This window comes from Equus przewalskii, chromosome X (genome assembly GCF_037783145.1).
Source record: "Equus przewalskii isolate Varuska chromosome X, EquPr2, whole genome shotgun sequence".
NCBI classification, from domain to species: Eukaryota; Metazoa; Chordata; class Mammalia; order Perissodactyla; family Equidae; genus Equus; species Equus przewalskii.
The window spans coordinates 99692591-99719673 of NC_091863.1; the positions used below are offsets into that span (position 1 = coordinate 99692591).

General features: G+C 34.0%; 1 protein-coding gene across 14 annotated transcripts in view; it reads left to right on the top strand.

Moving 5' to 3' along the window:
- The window catches only part of STAG2 (STAG2 cohesin complex component), a 134838-nt gene extending 108418 nt beyond the window's left edge, over positions 1–26420 (top strand). For 8 of the 14 annotated variants that reach the window (XM_070604346.1, XM_070604338.1, XM_070604345.1 and 5 more), the window contains 10 exons: positions 2841–2980; positions 4467–4568; positions 6634–6782; positions 8284–8412; positions 11718–11941; positions 14793–14982; positions 15073–15183; positions 18187–18313; positions 19295–19372; positions 24498–26420. In XM_070604346.1, the coding sequence (XP_070460447.1) occupies positions 2841–2980; positions 4467–4568; positions 6634–6782; positions 8284–8412; positions 11718–11941; positions 14793–14982; positions 15073–15183; positions 18187–18313; positions 19295–19372; positions 24498–24521 (1274 nt within the window). In that variant the 3' untranslated portion in view covers positions 24522–26420. The remainder of the gene's footprint in view (positions 1–2840; positions 2981–4466; positions 4569–6633; positions 6783–8283; positions 8413–11717; positions 11942–14792; positions 14983–15072; positions 15184–18186; positions 18314–19294; positions 19373–24497) is intronic. The other 6 variants (XM_070604347.1, XM_070604351.1, XM_070604348.1 and 3 more) reach the window with 1 other exon arrangement.
- The last annotated feature ends 663 nt before the right edge of the window (positions 26421–27083 follow it).

Below are 27083 nucleotides of genomic sequence, written 5' to 3' on the forward strand. Positions count from 1 at the left end.
TATTGAGATGATCATGTGGTTTTTGTTTTTCATTTTGTTGATGTAGTGTATCACGTTGATTGACTTGCGGATGTTGAACCATCCCTGTGTCCCTGGTATAAATCCCACTTGATCATGGTGTATAATCTTTTTGATGCATTGCTGTATTCGGTTTGCCAAAATTTTGTTGAGGATTTTTGCATCTATGTTCATCAGTGATATCGGCCTGTAGTTCTCCTTCTTTGTGTTGTCCTTGTCAGGTTTGGGGATCAGAGTGATGTTGGCTTCATAGAATGTGTTAGGGAGTTCTCCATCTTTCTCAATTTTCTGGAACAGTTTGAGGAGAATAGGTATTAAGTCTTCTTTGAATGTTTGGTAGAATTCTCCAGAGAAGCCGTCTGGTCCTGGACTCTTTATTTTTGGGGAGGTTTTTGATTACCGTTTCAGATTTCTTTTTTAAAGGAATAAGCATTGATGTAAAAGAAGCCCTCATTTGTATCCCTCTCCAATCCCATTGTTCTTTCTTTTCCCCTAAAGATAACTGCTCTCCTGAATTTGGTGTTTATCATGCCTTTGCATTTTAATTTTATTCTACTACAATTTATGTATCTGTTAACAATATATCATTTATTTTCTGTTGCTAGCTTCCACATAAATGTTATCATGTTGAACATTTTATTTTGCATCTTGCTTTTTTGAATTAGCATTATTTTTGAAATTTGTCAGTGTTGACATGTGGTTATAACTTATTCATTTTGACTGCTGAATACTATCTGATATGAATTAACTGTACTTTATTTATCTATTTTCATACTGGTGAACATTTAGGCTGTTTCCAGTTTTTCCCCTGTTATAAGTATCATTACAAGAAATGTTCTTACATCTCCTCGAGCACACTTGCAGTGCTTTTCTAGTGTATACTTAAGAGTGGAGTTGCTGGATTATATAGTCTGTGTGCATCTTAAACTTGACCACATGTTGCCAAATTATTCTCCAAAGTGCTTGTATTGTTTTATTGTCTCACCAGTAACATATGATAGTTTCCACTGCTTTTTGTCCTCATCCAAACCCTGGTATTGTAGGCCCATGGTTATTTGTTTTGTTAACTCACATCAGATTAGAAGAGGAGAATAAAATAGGGAATGCTTCTAGAGGCACTGATAACACATAATAATAATGACAGCTGACATCTATGAAAGGCCCCAGTATGTTAGGCACTTCTCTCATGTTCTTTAATTGCCACAAGAGAAAAGGTGACTAATTTTTGATAAGTAAGAAGTGAAGAAAACTAAAAATCAGCGTTCAAAAACTCTTAGTATCTGGCTAATTTAATCTGTAGGGAGAAAAAGTCTGTGTATCTCTAGTTCCTGAGAGCACTATTAAACAATGATAGGAAGCAATATTGTCTAGAAATCCATTATAATCACAGGGTCGTTAAGAAAAAGTTGGCTTATATATTCAGTGTAATCTTTTAAAAGAGTAAACAACGTTTTAGGTTTCTATGCAACTGGCTTTGTCATTCTGAAATATGTACATATGATAAAACTTTTTCTGATGGTCTGAAACAAATTTCTATTCTCAAAAAATGTGGTTTTAACTTACTAGCAGTTATCATGGATTATCAGAGACAGGGTAAAATAAATACTTGTTTAAAAGAACATTCTTATTTTACACAAAAAATTTTTTTTGATATTGGGAATCTTACATTGAAGACCTGACAGGATATGCACATACTATTCACAGAAGAGGAAATATAAATGGCTAATAAACACATGAAATGCTTTAATTTCACTGAGAACCAAAGAAATGTAAATCAATGTAAGATAGTGTTGTTTTTTGTTTGTGGTTTTTTTTGGTGAGGAGGATTGTCCGTGAGCTAACATCTGTTGCCAATCTTCCTCTTTTTGTTTGAGGAAGATTGTGGCTGAGCTAACATCTTTGCCATCTTCCTCTATTTTTTGCGTGGGGCACCACCACAGCATGGCTTGATGCAGTGTGTAGGTCTGGGCCTGGGATCTGAACCTGCGAACCCCAGGCCACCAAAGCAGGGAGTGTGAACTTAACCGCTAAACCACTGGGCCAGCCCCTAAGAGAGTATTTTTTATAAGTAATTTTATTTGTAAGATTTGTTTAGAGGAAAATTCTTTAAAAAGGTTTTTATGTAAAAGGCTCCATCACAGTTTTATTTACAGTATTAAATAATTAGAAACAATCATTTGACAGTACTTGGAGTCTCTAGTCCTGCTTCCCTGACTACAGATTTGGAAATAAGTCCTGATAACTCAATGTCAAGATCTTACATAATGGATCATAGCAGAAATATGTGAATTTATCTTAAAAAGAGAGAATGGTTCCTAAGCCAGTCTAACTGAATATAAATAATATGTATAAATGAAGTGTGTGTCAGTAAGAGTTGGGGGTGACGTGGGATTATCCTTAGAAGAGATAGTAGAATTTCTGAGGCTGGCTGCCCCCTAGGGAAGAAGGAACCTTAACCAACAGACACTGAACATGCAGATCTCTTTGGCAAACTATCCTATTCAGGAAGTACTAGATGAATGTGTTAGGCAAGCTTAGCCTGACTTCACTAAACATCAGTTCCTCTGACTCACTCCACTTGTTCCTGTAACACGTTCACCACGCAGCCTTTTGATTATTGTTTGACTTTACAACTTTGTGTTGGAATTAATGGGCTGGTCATTCACTAAGATATTAAGCGATAGTAATTTTTAGTTTATTTAAATGTTTTTTCCTTATTTTTTAAATTCTCCAAAATAAAGGTATTTTATAGTGAGAATTTTAAACATATATATAGCTCAAGTAAAATACAGATGGCTTAATGTTTGGAACTTTTTCCCCAGATGGTCAGCAGGAGGATGAAGCCAGCAAAATTGAAGCTCTGCACAAGAGGAGAAATTTACTTGCAGCATTTTGTAAGCTAATTGTATATACTGTGGTGGAAATGAATACAGCTGCAGATATCTTCAAGCAGTATATGAAGGTAAAGTTGGAAAATGGAGAGCAAGATATTTTTATAATGCTTAAAAGATAATGAATGACACTGGCTTTTATACTTGGTTGCCATTGAAATTTTTTAATAGTAAGTTACTTTTCTAGTATAAAAGAAATCTCTTAAAATATTTGACATTTTCAGTAGCATTTCCTTATACCTCTACTCCTCCATTAATGGACATTTTGGGTTTATTGAGTTCATCTTTATTTAGAATATTGGAAACAGCTTGTTTTAGGTTACCTGTCACTATTATAAATTGCGTTTGTGATTTAGTTTAAGACGACAGCATGGTGTCCCTCCCCTGCTTGGTGTAGCATCAAAAAATGTTGTTTTAGGAGTCAGGAGACCTAGATGGTATGGTTTTGACTTGGTTACTTATTGTAGCTTGTGACCCTGAGTAACTCAATACTTCATGGGTCCTGCCTTTCTTTATCTGTTCCACTGTGACAGCTAAAGTTCCTTTAGGCTCTGAAAATCTGATCTGATTCACGGTAGGTTATTCACAGTTTTCATAAATACATGTGGGATTCTCTAATTTGTAAGTAGTAGTAGAAAGAATATTGTTAATTGTACTAATGGAATGTGACTAAATATGGTAAAATAGTTTTTCTTTAATCCTTTCTCAAGTAAAATCTAATTATAAACGTAAACTTTTATTAAGCCTTTGCTTTCATGAAATAAAATACGTAATGAATTTGTCAGGACCTAGTTAATTCTCTCTTTGGAATACTTTGCTATATGTTAGAACTTTAGCACCATTGTAAATTACTTTGGAACTTATTTCGCATGATAGTTGTTAGATTTTTTTTTTAAACTAAGGTTGTTTATGAAGTCATTTTACAAATTTTAAACTTTTAGACTTAGATATTCTAGATTAAAGTCAATTTTATTAGTCATGGGTCATGGTTATCCTGTTATCTCTGATAGTGCTTATGTGTGCATTTTGAAACAAGATCTTAAATTAGGAAAAAATATTCATGTGTAATGTAAATGTCACACCAGGAAGTTTTCTTTTAAATGTTAACAGGCTATTAGTTTCTATAAGCCAAGTAAAGTTGGAAACTGCATGTGAATTACATGTCAGTAGCAATGAATAATTTATTAAAGTAACTGTGATTATATTCATTGTCTTAATAGTTCAGAAAGAGCACAAGAACTTTATGTTTATATCCTTTGTATTATTTCTGAAAATTTTCATAACCTAGAGTTGTTTTTACCACATGCCTCCTTAAAACCACATCTGGAGTGTAATGTGATCAGATCTTAACTGTCTGATATTTCCGAATTTACTGAAGTTAGGGATTATATGCTTAGAAATTATCTTAAAGTTCCAGTAACATTCTTTTGTCTTTGAAGGTATAATTTCAGCCAAATTCATACTTTGTGACATGCTTACATGACTAACCTAAAATTAGTCTTGTTGCCTATTGGTTTTAAGAGATAAAGCTCTAAATTGTGCATATTTCTTTTCTAGTATTATAATGACTATGGAGATATCATCAAAGAAACAATGAGTAAAACAAGGCAGATAGACAAAATTCAGTGTGCAAAGACCCTTATTCTCAGTTTGCAACAGGTAAGACATTAGGCTAACATAATTAACACTTAATAATTTTCAAGGTAACAGAAAACTGGGCAAAGGATGCAATAGACAATAATTCATGAAAATAGAAATACAAGATACTCAATCTCACTAGTAGAGGTTGTGCAAGTGAGATCATTTTAGACTGCTTTTAGACTGGCAAGATGGGCAAAACCTAATAGGTGTCTAAGGTATTGGGAGAATAGCACTTTCAGCAGTATATATTGGTACAACCTTCCTGGTACGCAGTTTGGCAATATATAATGTGTATGCCATTTGAAACAGCAATTCTACTTTTAAAAATTTATCCAAGGTGATAATGACAAGTTTGTAAAAATGGGTGTACAATATTGTACATAGCAACGTTGTTTATAATAGCAAGAAATTAGAAATAATCCAGATGTTCATCAATAGGATATTAGGTATATATTGTGTAGTGCATCTCTGCCATGTCTATTGCGTAGCACCTAAAATTAGTGTAGATCTGTATTCATTAATGTATCAAAGTCTCTACAATATATAGTTTGACAATGAAATAAAAAGATTAGAGCATCCCTGTAAACGTGTGCATATCTCTATTTCTGGAAAAATAATCACCAAAATGTTAGCTGTGGTTAACTCACTTTGGTAGGTTTCAGGTGAGGTTTACTTTTTTCTTTGTACATTTCCATATGTATTTTAATAAACATTTATCAATCTTATCAAAACGCAACAGTCATTTTCATTTTGGCAGTGGCGAGGCAGGTTTAATTAGGAAAAATCATTTGCATAACTTTTCTTCTATAAAATAATAGCTACTTGCTCTAGAAAGTTTAGGAAATATAGGAACTAGAAAAAACACAACTTGTCCTTAATTTTTTTCACTTAACAATGTTTTTAGTTTTTATAGTCTTCTTTGTCTTTTTTTTTTTTAAGATTTTATTTTTTCCTTTTTCTCCCCAAAGCCCCCCGATACGTAGTTGTATATTCTCCGTAGTGGGTTCTTCTAGTTGTGGTATGTGGGACACTGCCTCAGCGTGGTTTGATGAGCAGTGCCATGTCCGCGCCCAGGATTCGAACCAACGAAACACTGGGCAGCCTGCAGTGGAGCGCGCGAACTTAACCACTCGGCCATGGGGCCAGCCCCTTTGTCTTTTTTATTCCTGTATGAAGTGTTATTTTTTACAAAATTTAAGTCATATTGTGCATTCTATTTTTCGAGCCTGAGTTTTTCATGTTAGTAAATCCTGAACACTTTAATGCCATTAAATACTTTCCTCAGCATTTTTAGTGACTGTACGGTATTCCATTTTATAGAGGGACCGTAATTTAACCAAGATCTTTTCTTGTTTGATGATGAGGTCTTTTACAATCCTTGCACAATTAAAATCCTTTTACAATTATAAACAGCACTAAAACAAACATTTTTGCACCGATGTATTATGCACAAATGTTATTACTTTTGATAAAGTCTGATAATTAGAATTGTTTAGTCAAAGGACATCAAAATTCTAAATGCTTCACTACCTATTGGCAGATTGCTCTCTAGAAAGAAAGATTATCTCAGTTTCTGTTCCCAGCAGATCAGAGTGCTCATTGCACTGTATTCATAATCACTAGTAGCAATTATCTGTTAAAAAGCTTTGTAATTTGGTACTTGAAAAATTGTATTTTGTTTTCCTCACTTTATGATAAAAGTTCTTGATGTGAAAAATGTAAATAGTGGAACATAGTTGCCTAATAATTAAGTGGGTTTCCTTTTTCTTTCCGTTTTTATTTGTTAATATCCAATCAATACCAGCAGAGTAGAATTCTGCCATAACTAACTTTAAGAGTTTCTAATGTCAATAACTACCTCTAGTCAGAATATATGAAGTGCTACAATTTTGGTCATTTGTATAATGTTTTTTAAAATCCATGTTTCAGAATAAAATACATTTTATTTATACAACATCATTTATACAACGTTCATTTATATAACATCTAGTATGTTTTCAATAGAAAATACGGTATTTTAAAAGATGTAAATAATTCCATAGTTATCAAAAAACTTTAACATGCTTTCTTTCTTTCCAAACAGCTTTTTAATGAAATGATACAAGAAAATGGCTATAATTTTGATAGATCATCCTCAACATTTAGCGGCATAAAAGAACTTGCTCGACGTTTTGCTTTAACTTTTGGACTGGATCAACTGAAAACAAGAGAAGCCATTGCTATGCTACACAAGTAATCTCCAGATATTTTATTCAGCTCTCCTCTTTTTTAGTCATGAAGTTTTTTTGTATCTGTCTGTTTTTTTAGGATAACCAAGTGCAGTTGATGCTTTATTATTTGTTTACAAATCTGTGGCATATCTCCTTAAGTTAAGAACTAGTTATAGTACTATCTCCATTAACACATGAGTTGGGACTAAAAGTCCTTTTATAGAAAGTTTTTGCTTTAATTAAAACCACACAAAGTCTTTATAGAATTATGTGAAGAAAAGCAGCGTATATTCATCAGGTGTTAAAAAGTCTCTTTTAACAGCTTTTGTCATAATCTGACTGCAAGATAGAGAAATTTTTGAGATTTGATTCCTGTATTTCAAGTTTTTTCTTTCTGGTTTTGTTCTCTATTTTGTAGTAACCTTTTCCCTTGTTTTGAGCCACAACCTCTGTCTGCAAATTTTCTTTGTCTTATCAAAATTGGAAAATCATCTGATTTTATTTTGGGTGTGTGATTTAGTGATCAATTATACTTTTAAGTATGAGTGTACTTTAGAGCTTTAAGATAACCAATGCATGGATATTAATACCCTTTATCTCTTAATTGTGGATAAAGAGCCTTGCTTTTGGGAAAATCGAGACTTGGATTGTCTTTCACTGAAAGCACTCCATTTTATTTGTGTCTCTTTTACTCCTCCTGCTTACTTAGTTGTTAAAGTGTTGAATGGCTCCCTATAGACATTTTTCTATTCTCTAATTTAATCTCATACCTTCCCCGACTTTAATTCACTCTCTCTTTTCACTTTGCTTTAAAAATCTCAAATTCCTTTTTATGCTTTTTAATACATTGGATGCTAATTTTAGGTAATATGTAAGGACCATTCATGTAGTAGTAATTTTGAGAAGCAGTATATCATTTTCTTCATGTAATAGCCTTCCTTCTCTCCTCCCAAATTTCATGTGGATTGTTTTTTATACAGTTAGATTTATGATAAGAGTATAATGTGGGTTGTTGTTTTGATTAATAGAAATATTTATTGTTAAATAAATATAGTTAAAACGGGCCGAGTGAAGTTTAATTTTTTGAACTTTAGTCTTAAATGGATCATTACAAATAGTCTTTAGTCATCATTTGTAAGTTAATCTACATGTTATAGTAGGTCTCCTTTATGTCTTGAAAAATGCAGAAAATGTGTTGATCATTATGTGAGAGAATTTGGGTTATTTTCTATGGAAAAGAGAACCAAGGAAAGAATGTAGATGTACGAAACCAGATAGGTGAACTAAAGGCTAGCTAGTGTGTGTGTGTGTTTGTTTTGTTTTAAAGTAATGATGAAATAAAATGTAAATATATTTGCTCATTTTCACACTATAGCCTCCTTATTCTCTCTATTCCTAGGATTAAATGCATGGCAAAGGAAACATCTTAGTAGTTCAATGAAAGTGTAGAGAGAAATTTCCTTTCTACGTTATTTTGTATTGTAGTCCCTTAAATATTTATTGGTCTTTTATTGTTGTTGCAGAGATGGCATAGAATTTGCTTTTAAAGAGCCTAATCCACAAGGAGAGAGCCATCCACCTTTAAATTTGGCATTTCTTGATATTCTGAGTGAATTTTCTTCTAAACTACTCCGACAAGACAAAAGAACAGTGTATGTATTTGCTAGAAATACTTTATTTAATTTTGTTTTGGAATCTTTAAAGATCAATTGTTATACTTGGTTTCTCTCTCCTTTTATATGCACGGATTATAATTGTAGGATTGCATTAATGCACAAGAAACTTTATGCTTCAGAAATTTTATTATTTAGGGATAACTGTATTTTATGCATAATACTCCATTTTAATTTTGTGCATTCTCCTCATAGTGTAGTTGTGGTTTTAGATGTGTAACTTGAATGCTTTATGTATTGTGTTCTTGGCTTAGCCTTACTAAGGAGGGAGCATTTAACAGACAATAATATCAGTGATCCATCAGGAGCATCTTAGTCTGTGTCCGGAGGTGTGACTATACTGGAAAAAGAAGTCCCCTTTTTATCTTTTTTACTTTAACTGCTAGTCCTATCCTCAGCAGACCATTAAACAGGATACTTTTCTAGTTTAGTCTCCTACAGTGGTGACTTATAATTATTCTAATAGAGCCCAACAAATGGAATTAAATTCTCAAAATCTTCTAAAGGGCCCCCCTCCAATGTTTTTGAGGTACAAAAGGGCAGAAGAATATGAATAACTCATAGTATAGATAACCTCTTCTGAAAGTCCACCAGTATTTTGCATTTAAAGATTGTATAGATTTTATATGAAATTCTACAACAGACAAAACTAATCTATGGTGATAGAAATCACAATAGTGGTTACTTCTGGGGTTGGAAGATTGAATGGGAAAAGGGACACACAGGGTACTGTCTAGGGTCATGGGAATGTTCTGTATCTTAATAGGTGTGTTGGTTAAATGGCTGCATTCATTTGCAAAATTGATCCAACTGTGCTCTTAATTTCTGTGCATTGTATTACATATAAATTTATCTCAATTAAAAATTGCATTGACATTATTAATCAAAAAATTGCATTGACATATTGACAAAACAATGAAAAATGATTCCTCACTTAGCAGATTAGCAAAAATTAAGTCTGATATTGCCAAAGATACAGAGCAATAGAAACTTTTATACATTGCTGGTGACACTGTAAATTGGTACAAGACCACTTTGTAGAACTATTTGGCAATATCTAGTAAAGTTTAAGATTCTCTTTACTTCATGATCCAGTAATTCTGTTTATAGGTAGATACCCTAGAGAAACTCTTGCACACGTATACAAGGAGAACCATAAAAGAATTTGACTGTTGCTGGATAGGGAAAAGCTCGAAACAACTAAACATCTATCAACTAGAAAATGGGATCAATAGATTGATATACAATGGAACACCATACAGCAGTCAAAATGGTTAGATTTTTTTTAAAGTAAACATAGTTCCTTAATTTTATTGAGCACCCATTTTCAAATTTCCAGTAGTCTAAGATATCATAAATGACTTTTATTTTTACATTTTATTTAATTGAATTGGGATTGAAATAAGATTCACACATTCCAATTGATTATTGTTTTTAAAATCTTTAAAAAGTTTTTGACTTGTTTGAGATATAATTGAGAAAATTGTAATACATTTAAAGTGTACAACATGATTATTTCATATATGTATACATTGTGAAAGGGTTCCCATAATTGGGATAATTAACACATCCATCACCTCACATACTTGCTTTTTTCTCTAACACTTAAATTCTATTCTTCTAGCAAATTTCAATTATACAGTATTATATCATTGTATGGTATTATCAACTATAATCACCGTGTTATATGTTAGATCCTCAGACCTCGTTCATCTTTTAAAAAATTTTTTTCCAGCTTTATTGAGATATAGTTGACATATAATGTGTAAGTTTAAAGTATACAATGTGTTGATTTGATACACTTACATGTTGATTGCTAAATGATTATCACTGTACCGTTAGCTGACATCACTCTTCCAAAATGGTTAGATTTTAAAAACATAGTGTTGAGTGCAAAAAGCAAAGCACAAAACTATGTTATGATGTTTACAGACAAATATGCATTAGAAGTACAAAAATATGCATGGGGATGATAAATAGCAAATTCAGGTTAGTGGTGACCTCTGTGGCCTGGAAGAGGACAAAGGGAAAAATAGCATCAGGGAAGACCGCTTATGTAGAATGTTCTGTTAAGCTATGTGTAATCTGTCTACTGGTGAGTTTATTTTGGCTCAAACTCTATATCTTGTGGACTGGTAACAGTTCTCAGACTGATAGCCAGTTCATAGACCACACTTTGAGGAGTATTGTACTACTGTGCATAGCTGAAATATATTGTAATTAAGAAGAAATACTGAACTAACATCAAACAATATGTTTATAACTGACATCTCCTTTCCTTTCTCTTTAGTGGTGTTCAAAACTGGTAATTCTGAATTATTGGAATTAGTCATTATTATGATAGCAGATGTTTGAATTGCACTTTACAGTTAGTTGGCAAAAATTGCGTTTGTCTGTATTTCAGGCATAATTTAGACAATAAAGCACTGAACTCTTCATGTCAGAAGCATGGAATTTGAATCATGGTTATACTGCTTTCTTGTTTTTATGACCGTGGATATATTACTTAACTTATTCTTTCTTTCCTCATCTGTCCAATGAGGAGACTGTCTCCCTCACAAGATTGTAAGAACAAATTAAGGGACCCAGGAGAAAAATGCTAGCACATAGTAGTCACATACATGTTAGTTGAATTTTGATTACTGTATTACATATAAGCCATAGAATTCTTGTGATACTTGGGTCCAAGGGTAGCTGTATAACTTACATCAGGCTGAAACTTTTTTGCAGGTGGGATCATATCTGATTCATCTCTGTATCTATATCCAGTGCCTGGGACTTACTAAATGCTCAACAAATACTAAATTGAAATGCTCTGAATTATTTCATTTAATGTGAGACTCTTGATAGAGACAAAATTGCTCATCAGTGTACAAATGAGGCTAAGATGGAGTAGTGAAGTACTATGCCTGTGCTCATATAGCTAGGGGTTGGTAGAACTGGGACTAGAACCCAAATTGTGTGATTTTAAATCCAGTCTACTTTCCAGAACTATGACTCAGTTTTGTTCTTCTAGCAGAAGACCTGAAAAGTTAGGATAGAACAGAGACATCTTGAGAAAGAAAACACTAACATTCTTCAGTTGTTAACTGTATTTTTGAGGAAATGTAGACCATCAACCATTTTTTTGTTTCATTCTAATTTACTTTGCTTTTTATTTAATTCTAATTGAATCATTGAATGTTCCATATGGTATGTGATCCTTAAGATTATCAGGACCATAAAGAAAACAGAGCTATGGCAGTTTTATGTATCAAAGCTAATGGTTTCTACTTCTTTTTAAGGTATGTTTACTTGGAAAAGTTCATGACCTTTCAGATGTCACTCCGAAGAGAAGATGTCTGGCTTCCACTGATGTCTTACCGAAATTCTTTGCTAGCTGGTGGTGATGATGACACCATGTCAGTCATTAGTGGAATCAGCAGTCGGGGGTCAACTGTACGGAGTAAAAAATCTAAACCATCTACAGGAAAACGGAAAGTGGTTGAAGGCATGCAGCTTGCACTCAGTAAGAATATAGTTTATTCTCTTTGTATTTATCCCTTATGTTTACTAACTGAATTGTCATTGTTTCACCTTATTTTTTTACTTGAGATACATGTTGTTAAGTAATATCTTGCACAATGTCCCCAATTATGTGTAAATGTACTGTTTTAAGAACTTACATGCATAAACTCAGTTCTCACAACTTGTTAGGTACATCCTCATTTTTCAGATGGGAAAGCTAATACAGAGAGGTTAAGTAATTTACCTAAGGTCATAGTGATGTGCAGTAGCAGAGGCAGGCAGTCTCACTCTAGAGGGCCTGCTTTTTAAAAGATCACTGCGCTAGACTGCATGCATAGGGATGTGGACTCAGTATTATAGAGCTAATCATTATCTAAAAGATCAGGTCATCTAGTTTAAGTGGAGCAACAGATTCAGAAAGGCTGCAACTTTTGAATTTCTATGAAGAGGTCATTAACCATGAAGAACTTGATAGAAATACAAATTGCTATCTACAGTCAGAGGTAGTAATGCTTTATAATGCTTGCATCTCTTGTACTCCTAGCACTCCAGGTTTGGTTCAGATGGGCCTGGAGAATTTTTTCCTTTCCTTAGGAACCTTTAAACAGATTAGAATAGTTGTCAAAATTTGTTCCAGTTATTGCTGAGTAACAAACTACCCCCAAACTTAGGACATAGCAGGGATATGATTTCTGGTGTTTCGATGAGGAGGATTCAAAGGCTGGTGACCCGAATCATATGGAGGTATCTTCGCTTACAGCTATATCTGCTGCTGGCTGTCAGCTGGGACCTGAGCTGGATTGCCTGCCAGAACACCTACATGTGATTTCTCCATGTGGTTATTTGGCTTCCTCACAGCATGTGACTGGGCTCCAAGACCAAGTGTCTCAAGAGACAGGAGGTGGAAGGTGCTAGTTTCTTAAGGCCAGAAACTGGTTTAGAATAATTTCCACCATATTTTATTGACCAAGCAATCACAGGGCCCAGATTCAAGAGGATAGGACATAATCCCCCACCTCTTAATGTGAGGAGTGTCAAAGATTTGGGGGCCATATTGTTAAATTGCCACATGCTTTTTTAGCCATCATTAGGTGTAAGTGTTTAAAACTTGATTGTCCCATGGATTAATGATTTTATATCTTTTGTCCAATAATATAAAGGCATAAACTTATAACTTGTACCACCGTAGATTTAGATTTGGTTGTTAGATAGTCCCAACATCCCAGTTAATTGGGAAAATTTTTTCTCTTTTACAGTGTCCTTGACCACTTAAAATAGTAAGGGCTGATGGATTATGGGAAGTTAAATAAATTTTCCTTTTTTTAAATAGAAAAGTTATCAAAAGATGGTGTTTCCTACACGTTACTATAAATCTTAAAAAAAGTTTTTCTCATCTGAACAAATACCTAATAGTTACAGATTTGTGCTGGGCCATCAAATCTCTCCTTTTCCTTAGATTTCATCGAGCACATATGAATTGGTGTTTATGTAACATCTTAAAGATGGATTATCAAACCAGATACTTCAATTTCTATAGCAAGGGTCAGTGCTCTCTTTCTTTAGGTTTTTGGAGACAGCCATAGAAATTGAGGCATTAGTAAGTTAGAAGAAGGAAGGGTAAATACTGATAAGTTGGCCAGATTTATGCAATTTTGAAGACAAAATTGAAGCCTTAAGAAGGTAAAGGCTGATGTAATTATATTGCAAATTGTGGAATTTGTGTCTAATCCATCTATTACTAGGGTGTTATTAGCACATTTTCTTTCCGCTCTTCCCTTAAAATCTTATGTATAGATATAAGCACATGTATAGTCTTCTAATAAGTTTTCCTCCAAACTCATGTTCAGTCAGTCATCAAATGCTATTAATTTCTCCTCCCAAAGCAGCAATTTTTAAAAATTACTATGAATTCAGTAACACTTGCATGTGAATTTGTCTTTTATTCATCATGGCAGCATCTACAGACATTTGAAAACAAGTAGCTTTTGCAGGCGTGAAAGCTGGTCTTTTTAGTCCAGTGCTTAATGTTCATGTGGATTAGTGCTCCCCTTGAAGTTGTTCTTATGCTTGCTCAGCAGTGAGCATCTTGTAGACTGGGAACCATTCTCTCATTGTCTCTGTTCCTGTTCCCACCTCTGATTCACCTGGGCTACACAGTTAGCTTCCTAACTGGCCTGTTTCCTTATTAGTCTTCGTATTCTTAAGTCAATTCTCCACACTAGCACCACATACTTTGACTAAAACATGTAACTCACCACATTGCTTCCCTTCCTTAAAACCTTCAGCAGTAGTTCTTTTCACCTTAGCACAGCTTACAACACTTTCCATCAGTTGATTGCTGCCTCTTTATTCAACCTTACCTTTTGCTGCTTACCCCAGGAGTACCAAACTCTTAGTTTGAACCACGTGAAATTGCCATCTTTGTAGGTCAAAAACTGCTGAATATCAGCAAATTAGTATGCTTCAGTCATTGTTGTTTCATGCCTCAGTGCCTTTGCTTATGTTCTTCCCCTGGCCTAGAAAATTTTACAGTCCACACAGTATCTACTCTAGTTAGAAGGCACTGCTGAGTAGCTGGCTCTGATCCCTCACATTATTCCTGTTCTACCTGTGCTTCCCTCTCTTCTAGCACTTACCACACTGTGTTGTAATTACCTCTGTTTTCCTTCTCCACAACTAGACCGTAAGGGCAGGCCAGGGACTGCACCAACATACCTTTCTATCCCCTTGTTCCTAGGCATTAACGTGTGGAAAGCAACCAGATGTTCCTCGAACTGAACAGGTTGTATTAGACATCTGATTAGTCAAAATTAGTGACTGTGAACTTCATTGGTGTTGATTTTCTTTTTCAGCTGAAGAAAGCAGTAGTAGTGACAGTATGTGGTTAAGCAGAGAACAAACACTGCACACCCCAGTTATGATGCAGACACCGCAACTCACCTCAACGATTATGAGAGAGCCCAAAAGATTACGACCTGAGGATACCTTCATGAGTGTCTATCCAATGCAGACTGAACATCATCAAACTCCTCTTGATTATAAGTAAGTACATTTGCTCATTTTCTGTACTATAACATTATTAATTACATAGAAAAAAGTTAAGTTAAAAGAAGAATAAAATTCTCCTTGAAGCACGCAGGTAACATGGATGTTAGCTCAAAGACAGCAAGAGGAAGCAAGGCAACAGCAGGAGAGAGCAGCAATGAGCTATGTTAAACTGCGAACTAATCTTCAGCATGCCATGTAAGTGAGAGTGCCTTATTGTCTGAGTCTAGGAAGTTCACTAATTCATTTTAACCTATTTTAATGTGTGCCTTATCTAAAAATTTCAGCAAACTCTCTAGAGTAACTAAGCTGAAATAATCAAGGAACTAAAAATTGGTCTTTCCAACAGAAAAAAAAAACTTTTTAAGTTAAATATTAACTAGTTAGCTAAAGGACCAATCTTAGGTTGATCTGTTGGAAAAGTTTAAATATGAATCCTTGTTTATTTTGGTACACAGAATTATAGCTAAAAATCCAGTTTTGTTACATTTTAATTGATTCCCCACCTTAGTTCAGGCCCTCATCTCTCACCTGAACTGTTGTATTAGCTTTCTAACTCATTTTCTTCCCCTCAAATCTCCCATTTATCCTCTCACCAAACCCCTCCCCTCGCTCCTCCCACCACCACTCCATCATTCGCACTGCCATCAAGAATTACTATTCTACAATAAAAATTCTGATCATGTAACTCTTTTACTTAAAACCTTTCCATGGCTCCCCATTGCCTGCAGGATAAAGTTTAAACTCCTTAGCTCATGGCATGCAAGATCTTTCAAAATACAGCCCCTGCCTTCATATTAGTATCATATCCACTCCCTGGCAACTGGCAAAATCATCATAAAAGAACAAGCTCAGGTGTCCCCTTACGTGAAGCTGCGGTTATTTATGCTCCCACAACACTGTGTATATTAATACTTCTTATAGCACTTACCACATTGTATTGTAATTATTTGTTTATGAATTTATCCCTTTCTCTAGACTGTGAGCTCCTCAAGGGCAGGGACTGCTTTCATTGCCTGTCAGTGCTTGGCACATAAAAAGTGCTAAGTAAATGTTCATTGAATGAATAAATGTCCAATGCTAAATAACAGTTTGTAGTCTAACTTTTAAATACTTTGTTTTTACTGGAATCTATATGAGAGCTTTATAAATCTTTATTAACTTTGGCTCCAAAAGTGGCAGACAAGCAATCTTTAGATGATTAGTACAAAAGGAAAGATATGATGATTCTGATTACTTACCTTTTTGAGTTTGAAAGCTTTGTATTTGTAACATAATGTGGTACATGTTTTAATACTAGGAGATAGTAATTGTTACCTTCTTTTTTAAATTTATATTTTGATGGTTTTTGAAATGATGAGAATTTCACCTGTTTTTCTTAAGAAATGATCATTTACCACATGAGTGGTAGCCTATTTAAATTCACTTTAGTTATCTCTGTGGTGACCTTAAGAATCTCTATAGATGAAGTATATTCTATCACATGGATAGATTCTGATCTTAAACTTGTCTAATATGGCCATCATCTATACTATCACTTGATTCTGTCCCCTATTCTCTGTTTCTATGGCCACATTCCCCTTAATATATGTTCTTGTTTTATGCTAAATTCAATAATTAATTTCTTAGCTTTCAACCAGTCACCAGCCAGTCCAAACATTCTGGAATTCTGCCATGCAATCATTGGGTCCGTATCTCTCCCCTGAAAACTTTGTACCAATCCCCAAGATCTTCCACAGCATCTCATTATTCAGTACCATTTACCATTTTTTTGTTTGTAGTTTGTTTTAATTCCCTTTAGAGATAAACTTCCCCAGGTGACTACGAGAGATTATTCCAGTTAAATAATTATTACCAGAAGATTCTTTTGGTTGTTGTAATATAAGTGCTCTATTGCCTGAGACTTTAAAATATTTTTCTTTATACAGTGATTTTTCTGTAATGATATCTGGCCTACAACTGAAAATAATTCCAAATTATTTCACTTTGTTTTATACAAATGAAATGCAGAATGGATTTCTGGTTTTCTCCATAGTCTGCAAAGCACGCATATTCCTTTGACAGTTGCCTTTACCAAATTTAGTAAAATTGCCGTTTACTATCCAGAACTCTTAGGAAATGGATCATTGTCAACGTAGTTGTCCAGGTAGCCTGCATTAGACATCATGTCTTGTTACCTTTTAGCTTTTTAAAGCTGAACATAGTTTTGTGTAAGTTGTAAGCAAGCATTCAGTAAATAATTGATTTAGGGGTGGGTGGATCTTATGAATGAGACAGGAAGGAAATATTGGCCAAACTGGGGAACAAGAAGTCACCCTCAATTTTGCTTTTACTTGGAATCCTTTATGCTGATCTGGGCTAATTTGTGAACTTGAAATTTGAGTTTATTCCTTATAATTATGTGATAACATACAGAATTTTTGGTCTTAAGTTTCTGTATAATTCTTAGTTTTTGAGTTTCATAGGACAGAATCCAAGTTTCAGCATAAATGTTGCTCATTTTTCCTGAAGCAGAATTAATCTTTTTCAGTATATCTTTATACCACTTGATGCATATTTCTCTTGTAATATTTATCACATTTTGTCATAATTAATTATCTCTGTTTCCCTTAGTAGACTGTGAGCTCCTTGAGGGCAGGAACCATGTCTTATTCATCTTGGGGTTTTTTTTGTTTTTTTTTTGGCATCCATAGGACACAGTAGAAACCTGGCACATAATAGGCACTGTGTGAATGAGTGAGTGCCTGGTACACATTAGGTATTGAGTAAATGAGTGAATGATGGGTAAAATTAACATTATATATTAATGAAAATATATGTATTCTGAAAATGTCATTTTTCTGGTCTCTGTTTTATATTTGTTTATTAATTTGTACCCTGCCTACTGTCAAAAAGGATTTGAGGTATCTTGTCTGTTCCCATGTGGGAAATTCTCATTCAACTTTTATATGGGATATCAAAACTATCAAGCTAAATGTATTGAAGTAATGTAGAATGAACATAACTCCTTAGCATTTTTAGACAAGTGAACATTGGGGTTTTGACATCATTGGTGACATGATCAATGCCTAATCATTTTCCCTGACCTTTAATTCCATCATTTTCCATTACACTTGAATATAGAGAGCCACATAGTTGCTGCCAATATATTGATAGTCACAACATTGGTTCAGATCTTGACCTTGTTTTATATTTCTCTAGTCGGCGTGGTACAAGTCTAATGGAAGACGATGAAGAGCCAATTGTTGAAGATGTTATGATGTCCTCAGAAGGGAGGATTGAAGATCTTAATGAGGGAATGGATTTTGACACGATGGATATAGACTTGGTAAGAAACAGTGATTTCTGTAAGATTTTCAACTTGGATCCTTTGGAAGTTAAGTTGGATGTTTATTAGAGGAGAGAAATTCTTCCTATGAAAAGGAATTTTTGCAAAATTCTTAAATAAAATAGTTGCCAAGTGTTTTTATATGAGACAGGATTGAGGAAGAGGGTGAGGTTGGTGAAGGTGTTAGATCCTAGTTTAAGATGATTAACTTTCACATTAATTTAGGAATATACAGATTTAAAGGATACAGTTTGCTTAATATTATACTAAGTATCACAATACCTTATAATTTTCCATTTATTTGCCGTTGTCAAAACAATACATAATTAACTTGATACTACCCTGTTATTGAGACAAATTTCCATATCAGATAATAAAGTAAAATTACTTAAACTTAGAGGTTGAATATTTGTAAGGGTATACTCTTTATTGATAATTACATCATATATGTCATTAGGGCTTTATCATGTACAAAATGCTTCTACATATTTTATTTTGCCACAGATCTTATTCAACTTTGTGAGGTAGATTGAAAGGATTGAGGATATTGAAGCTTAGACAGTTAGCCTATGCAAAGAGACAAAACTAGTAAGCAGTACACTGAGACTATTATAAGTCAGGTCTTCTGATATACCCTCCTGTATTCTCCTTAAAAGGAAGAAATAATTAAATATGGCTTCTCTTCAGAGTAGTGTAATTTGGTGCCTTTAAAGGAAAATGACTCGGGAGAGGCATTTTTAAAGTAAAACGAAAAATGAGTTTTCCAGTTTTTATCTTTTAGAATAATTTTCCATGAATGAATTGCTTTTGTATTTTTTAAAACATTCTGTGATTTGAGTATACATATTTAAAGTATTGTCAGGTACACTTGCAGCTACATAGGCTATGTGAATACTTCATGATAATTAATTTCAATATTTTCAGGTACTATCTGGCTTATAGATATGGCAATTGTCAACTTCGTTCCTTTTTTTCCCTTAGCCACCATCAAAGAACAGACGAGAGAGAACAGAACTGAAGCCTGATTTCTTTGATCCAGCTTCAATTATGGATGAATCAGTAGGTTTAATTTAAATGTACCCCCCCAGGATTGCAAAATCAAAAATATAGGCAATTCCTAAGTTTGAAGTTGAAAAGCTGGGACAGCACATTGAAAATGGATAAAAACAATTGTACAGGAGAAAAAGAGGCAGGCAGGAGAGATTTTGGGGGGAGGGGGAGGGGTGATGCAGTGGTGATGACAGATTAAAAAGTACCTTTGAATCCCTGGCCAACGGGGACTTGAATGTTATGTTAAGGAATTAGGACTTTTCCGGTAGGCTTGAGTTACCCATTGAAAGATTTTGAGTGAGGGAGTGGCATGATCAGAATTGTGTTTCAGAAAGTTTTCCTTGGCATTTATGGATGGATAGGATGAATGAGAGGTATCATAATCATAATAATCACAATCATAATATGAAGGCATGGTGAAAAATAGAACTTGATCAAAGGCTTTGATTATAAAGAGAAGGGGATTGAGATATTGGTTATTGTTAGGTATTGTCAATTCTATTTCTTAAGCACTTCTCATATCAATCCCTGCCGCAATATTCTCCCTAACAGTGCCTTGGTTCAAGGCCTCCTCAGTTTTCACTTGGACTATTGCAGTAGCCTTTAAACTGATTTTGCTGCTCCACCCCTCCTTTATACCTCTTTTAGGGTCATCTTTCTAAAATGCAAATCTGATCCTCGCACTCATAGTTTTAGGTCTTTCATTGATTTTTTTTTTCCCTGTTGCCATTAAGAAAAAATTCTGGCTCTTCAGCCTGGCAAACAAAGCTTTTTGTGATCTGGCTCCTTTGCCATCGTAACCTTGGTCTTTTCCTTACACGTGTCCTGTGCTCCAGCCATACCAAATCTTGTAGGTCCTCTCAGACACTATGCTTTTTCATGACTCCATGACTTTGTATAAGCTTTTCTCTCTGCCACAATTGCCCCTTTCCTTTTCCTCCTAGTGAATTCTTCCTTTAATAGTCCTGACATCACCTGTGGAGTTTTTGCTGCCCTCTCCAGATAGATACTTTAGTGTCAGCTCCTATAGTACTTTGTATACACTTTTATTTTGATAATTACGAGTCTGGTATAGTGAAATAAGATACTACATTTTGTTCATTAGACTGAACTCCAGGCAGTGATGATTTTACTCATTTTAGTCCTTCCTGGTGTGATGTTTAGCTTTATTTGTCAAATGAATAATTCAGTTAAGTGCCCTTCATCTCACTTTTTAGTCTCTACCCATTTATGCTCCTTCCTCCTAATACCTACTACTTCAGGTGATTGTTGTACTGTCCTCTGAGGCCTGCCTTCTGTGCTCCAATTTCTCCCATTCTCCCCTTGCACTCCCTCACCTCATAATCTGCTTTCAGAAAGCTCTTAGAAGAATTTTGAGAAACTAACTGACACTAATCATGTCAGATATTTGAGCCAAAAGACAGTTTGGTAGAGTAGCAGGTATGGAAATCTTTGGACAGGCCACCTTAAATCACTGTTTCTCAATCTCTAATGTGCCTATGAGTCATCTGGAGATCTTACTAAAATGTAGATTCTGCTTCGGTAGATCTGGAGTGTGGTCCGAGATTCTGCATCTCTAGCAAGTGCTGTCGATGCTTCACTTCTGCAGACCATACCTTGAGCAGTATAGGTGACCTGGGCCTACCCTAAGCCTGTAGTTTAAGTGCATATTGAGGTATATGGTTCCCTGATGATCTAGGAATATGTATCTTTGCAATTTGTTAAATAAAACATGAAAGTAGTGATTGTGATGCGTAAAAGAATGTTTTCAAGCAGATTTGGTGAAATGCATTAATTCAACAATTGATTGAACTGAAAGTTGGTGCTAAAATGAATAAGATGCTCTCCTGCCCTGAAGGAGCTCGTATTCTAGCCCACCTTTAACTATCACTTTGAAATGAAAAGAACGGAAGCTAGTATTTGAGAACTTATGTGCCTGACACTATACTAGGCATGATTTAGCTTGATTCTCTCAGCAACCTTGTGAGAAAGGTGATGGGTTCCCACTTTTACACCCGAGCAAACTTGGACTGAAGAGGTAGTTCAGTGACTTGCTCAGTTATACATCTTTGTTTAGTGTCAGAGTAATAATTTGATCCAAGTTCCTTTTGATTTAAAAATCTCAACCTGTTTCTGCTATTGTACTTCCCAGAACTAAAGTCAGACTTTATTTGGAAGAAACACCAAGAAAATTTAGAAATTGAAATGATTAACTGTAGTCAAAATTGATATGGGCAGTTAGATATCTCCTTATTTTTTCATGTGTTCCTCTAAAGTCAGGAAAACTATAGGCATTTGTTTCCTTAGTCACTTACTAGATTTGCAAAAAGATATTCTTCACTTGAGATTGCAACCATGTGTCGCTTAATGACGGGGATGCGTTCTAAGAAGTTTATAGTTAAGCAATTTTGTCTTTGAGGGAACCACATAGAGTGTACTCACACAAACCTAGATAATAGAGCCTACATACCTAGGCTATATGGTACTAGTCTAATGGGACTACCAAAACATCATTACGCGGCATGTAACAGTTCTAAAATAATGAAACAGCCATGTAAATTATGTGTGTGTATTTTTGACATTTAACATTTAGAGGAAACTACAATCTCAGTGAGGCCCAAGATAGGGACCTAATAGTTATTTGTTATTTATAGAAAGTTATTGGCATTCTTGTGTTTATTGAATAAGTTACAATTAAGACGATAGTTTACCTGCTTCTGCTAGAATTAGGAAAATGGGCACATGCATCTATACCTGTAGTTTTATAGTATTACCACATGATGGCAGCAGTCACATAACTGAGTGCTCAATAATCTTTAAAGGTTCAGGTATTTTTGGAAGTTTTTGACCATATATATATATATGTATGTATATATATATATGTATATATATGTATATATAAATATGGCCCACATATATATGGTTTTGAGCATATATATATATAGTTTTCTCAAAATGTTAAATGTCAAATACACATACATAATTTACATGGCTGTTTCATTATTTTATATATATTTATAAATTAATACTAGTTTATTTTTAAATATACATTAAACTTTACCTCATATTGTCTCAACAATAACTTAAGAAATGGAAGAATGAAAATTTTTAAATGTAAAAACCTGTGTTTGCCTTTATATGATAGCCTCCATGTATTTTTACTCAAGCCTGCGATAAATTAATCATCAAAACAATAGTAAAATTGGGACTTAAATCCTTTTATACACAGTTCTCAGATTCTCTAATTGTAAGTGAAAGTAACCCAAAGCATCCTAGTATAGATACTTTAGCTTATTACTAAATAAATCCTAAATATGTCTTTTTTAACATGTTATCCACATGATTCAGAAGTGATAATAGGAAAACTCTGAGGAGATCAGTTTTGGGTTGCATATACATAAAATTCTAGGTTTATGATTTAGTTTGTTTTATATCTGGAAACATTGGTTTTTCCCATTGTGCCAGTGGTTTCTTTCTGCTACTAGTGGGCCAGTATTGCCACAACAAACCAAAGCTTTCTATTTGTACTTTTCAAATATATGCTTAAGTATTTATCAGTGTTAACACCAGAAACAGGTAGTTTACGTTAACACAAAAAGAGAACAAGTGTCCCTAATGTCCTTCTTCTGTTGAGATTTTCTTAAAGAAAAATTGGTAAGAGAAAGGTTCAGTATAATGGAGCTAATTTAATGTTCTAGTAAGAATCTACTTAGAACCTAGTTTGTACAAAAACAGAAAAAAAAAATCTGTTCAGGCAGTTTCTAGTTAGGCACTCTGTTCGAAAAGATCTTGCGTTCATCTTCATTCCACACTCTACACTAAGAATTGCTAACTAAGATTTTATTCTCTCATTCATCATCAGACCTTCCCTTACCCAGAGTCACAGAGTGTTATAGCTAGGAAGGTCCTTTAAACATCATCTAGGCCTCTTTGGTGGAAACATTCTAACCACCCAAACTCTGACTCTAACCAAAAAAGGAGAACCCTGAATCTTGTTGGAGGGTGTGGGAGGACAAGGGGTGAGTAGCGGTGGTGGCTTTGGTGGGTGACAGGTAAGAAGTGGGGTGCATTAATCCTCTTTGTTCTTGTCACTGGGGATTCCAAACACTTCACTTAATAATTTGCTACAGGAAGGCTACAATCAGATAGATATATTTGTTTCCTGGTCTGAAAGTACACGGTTCCTTCAGATCAAAACAGTTCGTGAGTTCTATGACTTTTGTTAAAGTGACATTTAATTTACTTAATTTGCAAGTAAGAGCCCTTTCTAACCCCAATCTTAGTTCATTACTTCTGGCTTTAATATCGTCTCTTATTAACTCATCATAGTATTTTATAAAATATTACTTGTCATAGTAAGTGCTGGAATTTTAATTGATTAGCCTCTTAGTATATATAGCTAAAAGTTCTATCGTGTTCTTGTTTAATGAATTAGGGAGAATTGCTCCATTGATTATTTGCTTTTACTTTTTTAGGTAGTGACGGGTAATTATTAGATTTTACCTAACGTTCTTTTCCCAACTGGAATGTATGGAAAAGCATCAATATAAGTTAGTTTGCCCAGATTTCACCTTACTTATTTGATTTCTTAAAATTTGTAGTTCTGTTTATTCACTCGGGCCAGATTTCCTAAAGAACACTTCCTATTTTCTGTGTATTTGTATTGTTCTTGGATGTTTTTGGTCTGCACGTTCAAATGCCTTTTAACAAAACTATACCCACTCTTCAGTGCAAATGACCAAGTTTGTAAGACTGTTGTTAAGCTCTTTCCAAAGAACCTGTGCTAGAACTGTATGTCAGCAAGCACATTCATTTGTTCATTCAACAAATGTTGAGTGCCTACCTTCAGAACATGAGGGGTGTGTATAAACATATAAGTGAGGCGCAGTCTCTGCTCTTAGTTATATTTGTGAGGTAAGTAGCATCTTGATTAGGCCTGATGTTATTTTATTATATATTGATGGTCATTTTAATTTTAGAATTACAAATCTGAAGAGGGGAATTTTTCAAAGTGTTTTTATTAGCATGTTATTAAACTTAATATTATCAAATATCAATGTAATATTTACAGATATATTTTACAAAGAAATGAATGACAATTTTAACGAAATTTTTTTTCCCTCTCTCTCATTAGGTTCTTGGGGTGTCAATGTTTTAATACCAGTACACAATTAAATCTGTGGTGAAGTCATTTTCTAAGTGGAAGAGGAAATTTTAAAATAAAGTGTGGTAGATACAGTGAAATCCTGTACAGATTTTTCTCTAAGGAGAATATGACATGCTTATGCTTACCAAGATCAAGTGCATTGAGGGGCAGTTTTGTTTGCCTGAAAAAAGTAAAGGACAAGTAAACAATTTGATGATAAGCTACAGTTTTTCTTAGAAAGTAAATATTTTATTTATGCGCTGTTAGTTGGCTTTTGAATCAATTATTTCATGCTTTTTTTAAAGAATATAACAATCTGAAGAGGCATTTGGTACAGACATGAATTCTCTCACATTTATTTACTGGGTATACTAAGTAATGATGACCTCTGCTGGATTTCTGTTTACATCCAAGAAACAAAGTTAAGAATGAAGTTATTCCCCTACCTTGAAATGATAGGATAAAATTGTTTTTAGCATTCTAAATTTAAATGCTTAAAACATCAATCAACAAAGCTTTCTTTTAAATATTGTAATTGTGGAGAAAAGTAAACTTATAAGCAGAACTTTTACAATTTTTTCATCTAAAATGTATTTTAAGATATTTTTAAAATCCAAGAGCTTCTCTATACTTTTCAGAAATATCCAGATGCAGTGAACTGCCAGAAGGTAACCAGTCTCAAACATGCTTATCCCATTATCAACCCTGAAAGTTTGCTTGTCCTTTAAGATACAAATGTAATGTTGTGATATTCCTTCCAGTAGTGCCACTGTATTTTGTCTCCAAATAAAAGAAGCTTATTGTAGTATGTTTGCAGAAAAATTCTAAACAAAAATTATACAGCTTATTAGAGTGTGGGAATAGGGATCTAAATTTTAAATAAAATTATATATATATATAAATTGGTGCTGATTTTATAATTGCGCAGTTTGTTTAGTTTTTTCTTACTTTTAAATTCCAACTTAAAATTATGAGGTTTCAGAAATATATTGAAAGTTTAACAATGTTTAAAAATAGAAAAGCATGAGTGTTCATGCTTTAAAATGATTTTTAAATTTGTATTTTATATTGTTTTATCTATCTGTCTTTGCAAGCAGTCTTCAGGTTAAAGATACTTCTAACAGGTTACAGTACATTTCCTCTGTATGTAAATTAGATGGGATAATAGAATTCATAACCCATAATATTCTTTGAAAGCTAAGCTTTAAACTTCATTTTATGTCCTTTCACAAATAAATTAGTTTAAAACAGAAAGTGGCTACTTGCCATTTTGACGTCAACTCATTTTGCGAGGCTTAGGCAGCTAGACATCGTTTAAAACAAAATATTAACTTATATTACATGTATATCTACCTTTGTCAGTCGTCTCTCAGTTCTTGAGGTATATTATTTTAATCATTCCATGCCTTAATATGCTTGCAATACAAGAATATCTTCAGATGGGTGAATACCAAAAGGCTTCCAGTTCTTAGAGTCAGAAATCAACAAGCATTGGGCTGTGGTAGCCAAAAACCATAGGTTAGCTAAAAGATCATGGTAAAATACAATTATTTTATTAAATCATGGTTAATAACAAATAAAACCAGACTTGTCTAACAGATTTTCCATCAACAAATATTGTTATGTGCAAAAGTATTGCCTATGTTGTTTTTCACACCACTGCATTTACTAGAACTGCTGAGAGGACTGTATATATGATTTTAAACCTAAGTTGATTTTTTTTCTCACTCTTGAAAGGAGTACTTCTTTGTGAAAGCAGTTCTTACAGCTTTGTTTTCAACCAGCTAAAAATGTTTTATATATTACTCTAACCTGTTGTCCTCCACATTCTATTGTCCTAATTGTACTGTTTTCTGATTTGTATTTATGTCTTGAGACAGTAACTTTTTGAATAAAAATAAACCTACAGTATGTTGTATGTTTTATCTTTTGAAATTGAAGGAGGAGGGTGGCTATAAATGGTTTAGAAAGTATATCTATTATCACATCTTTTAACCTGTTTGGGTGGGAATAATTTATAGAAAACTGCAATTTTATAATTTTAATAAATCGTATGTATTTTTAAATGAGACTAAATCCCTAATTGGGTTATTACTTTAAAATAGAAACCTGTGATCATTATTACTTTAATTTTTATCTGGTATGGGTTAAACACTCTTTAAAGTGTCTGCATTGTTTATCTAAGATACATTTGAGTGCCTACTATATGCTAGGCATGTGTTAGAGATCTAACAGTGAACAAGATAACAAAATAGACAAGATCCCTCCCTCATAGGTCTAGTGGGTAAACAAGGAAAGAAAATAATTAAAGTTGTAGTAAGTGCTAGGAAGGAAACTAGCAAAGCGTGCAAAGCAAGCGTGCAAAGCAAGCGCACACGCATGCACGCGTGGGAGAGTGTGTGTGTGTGTAACCTCCCTTAGATAAGGAGCTCATGCTTGGAGGTGAGTGAAAGTCAACATTTGAAAAATAAATGAATTCTTATTGAAAACTCTTACAGTCTTTTAATGTGTTGAGGTTTGCATTGTACTCTTAAAAATGATTCATATCAGTGTAACACTAACACATTGGCCATT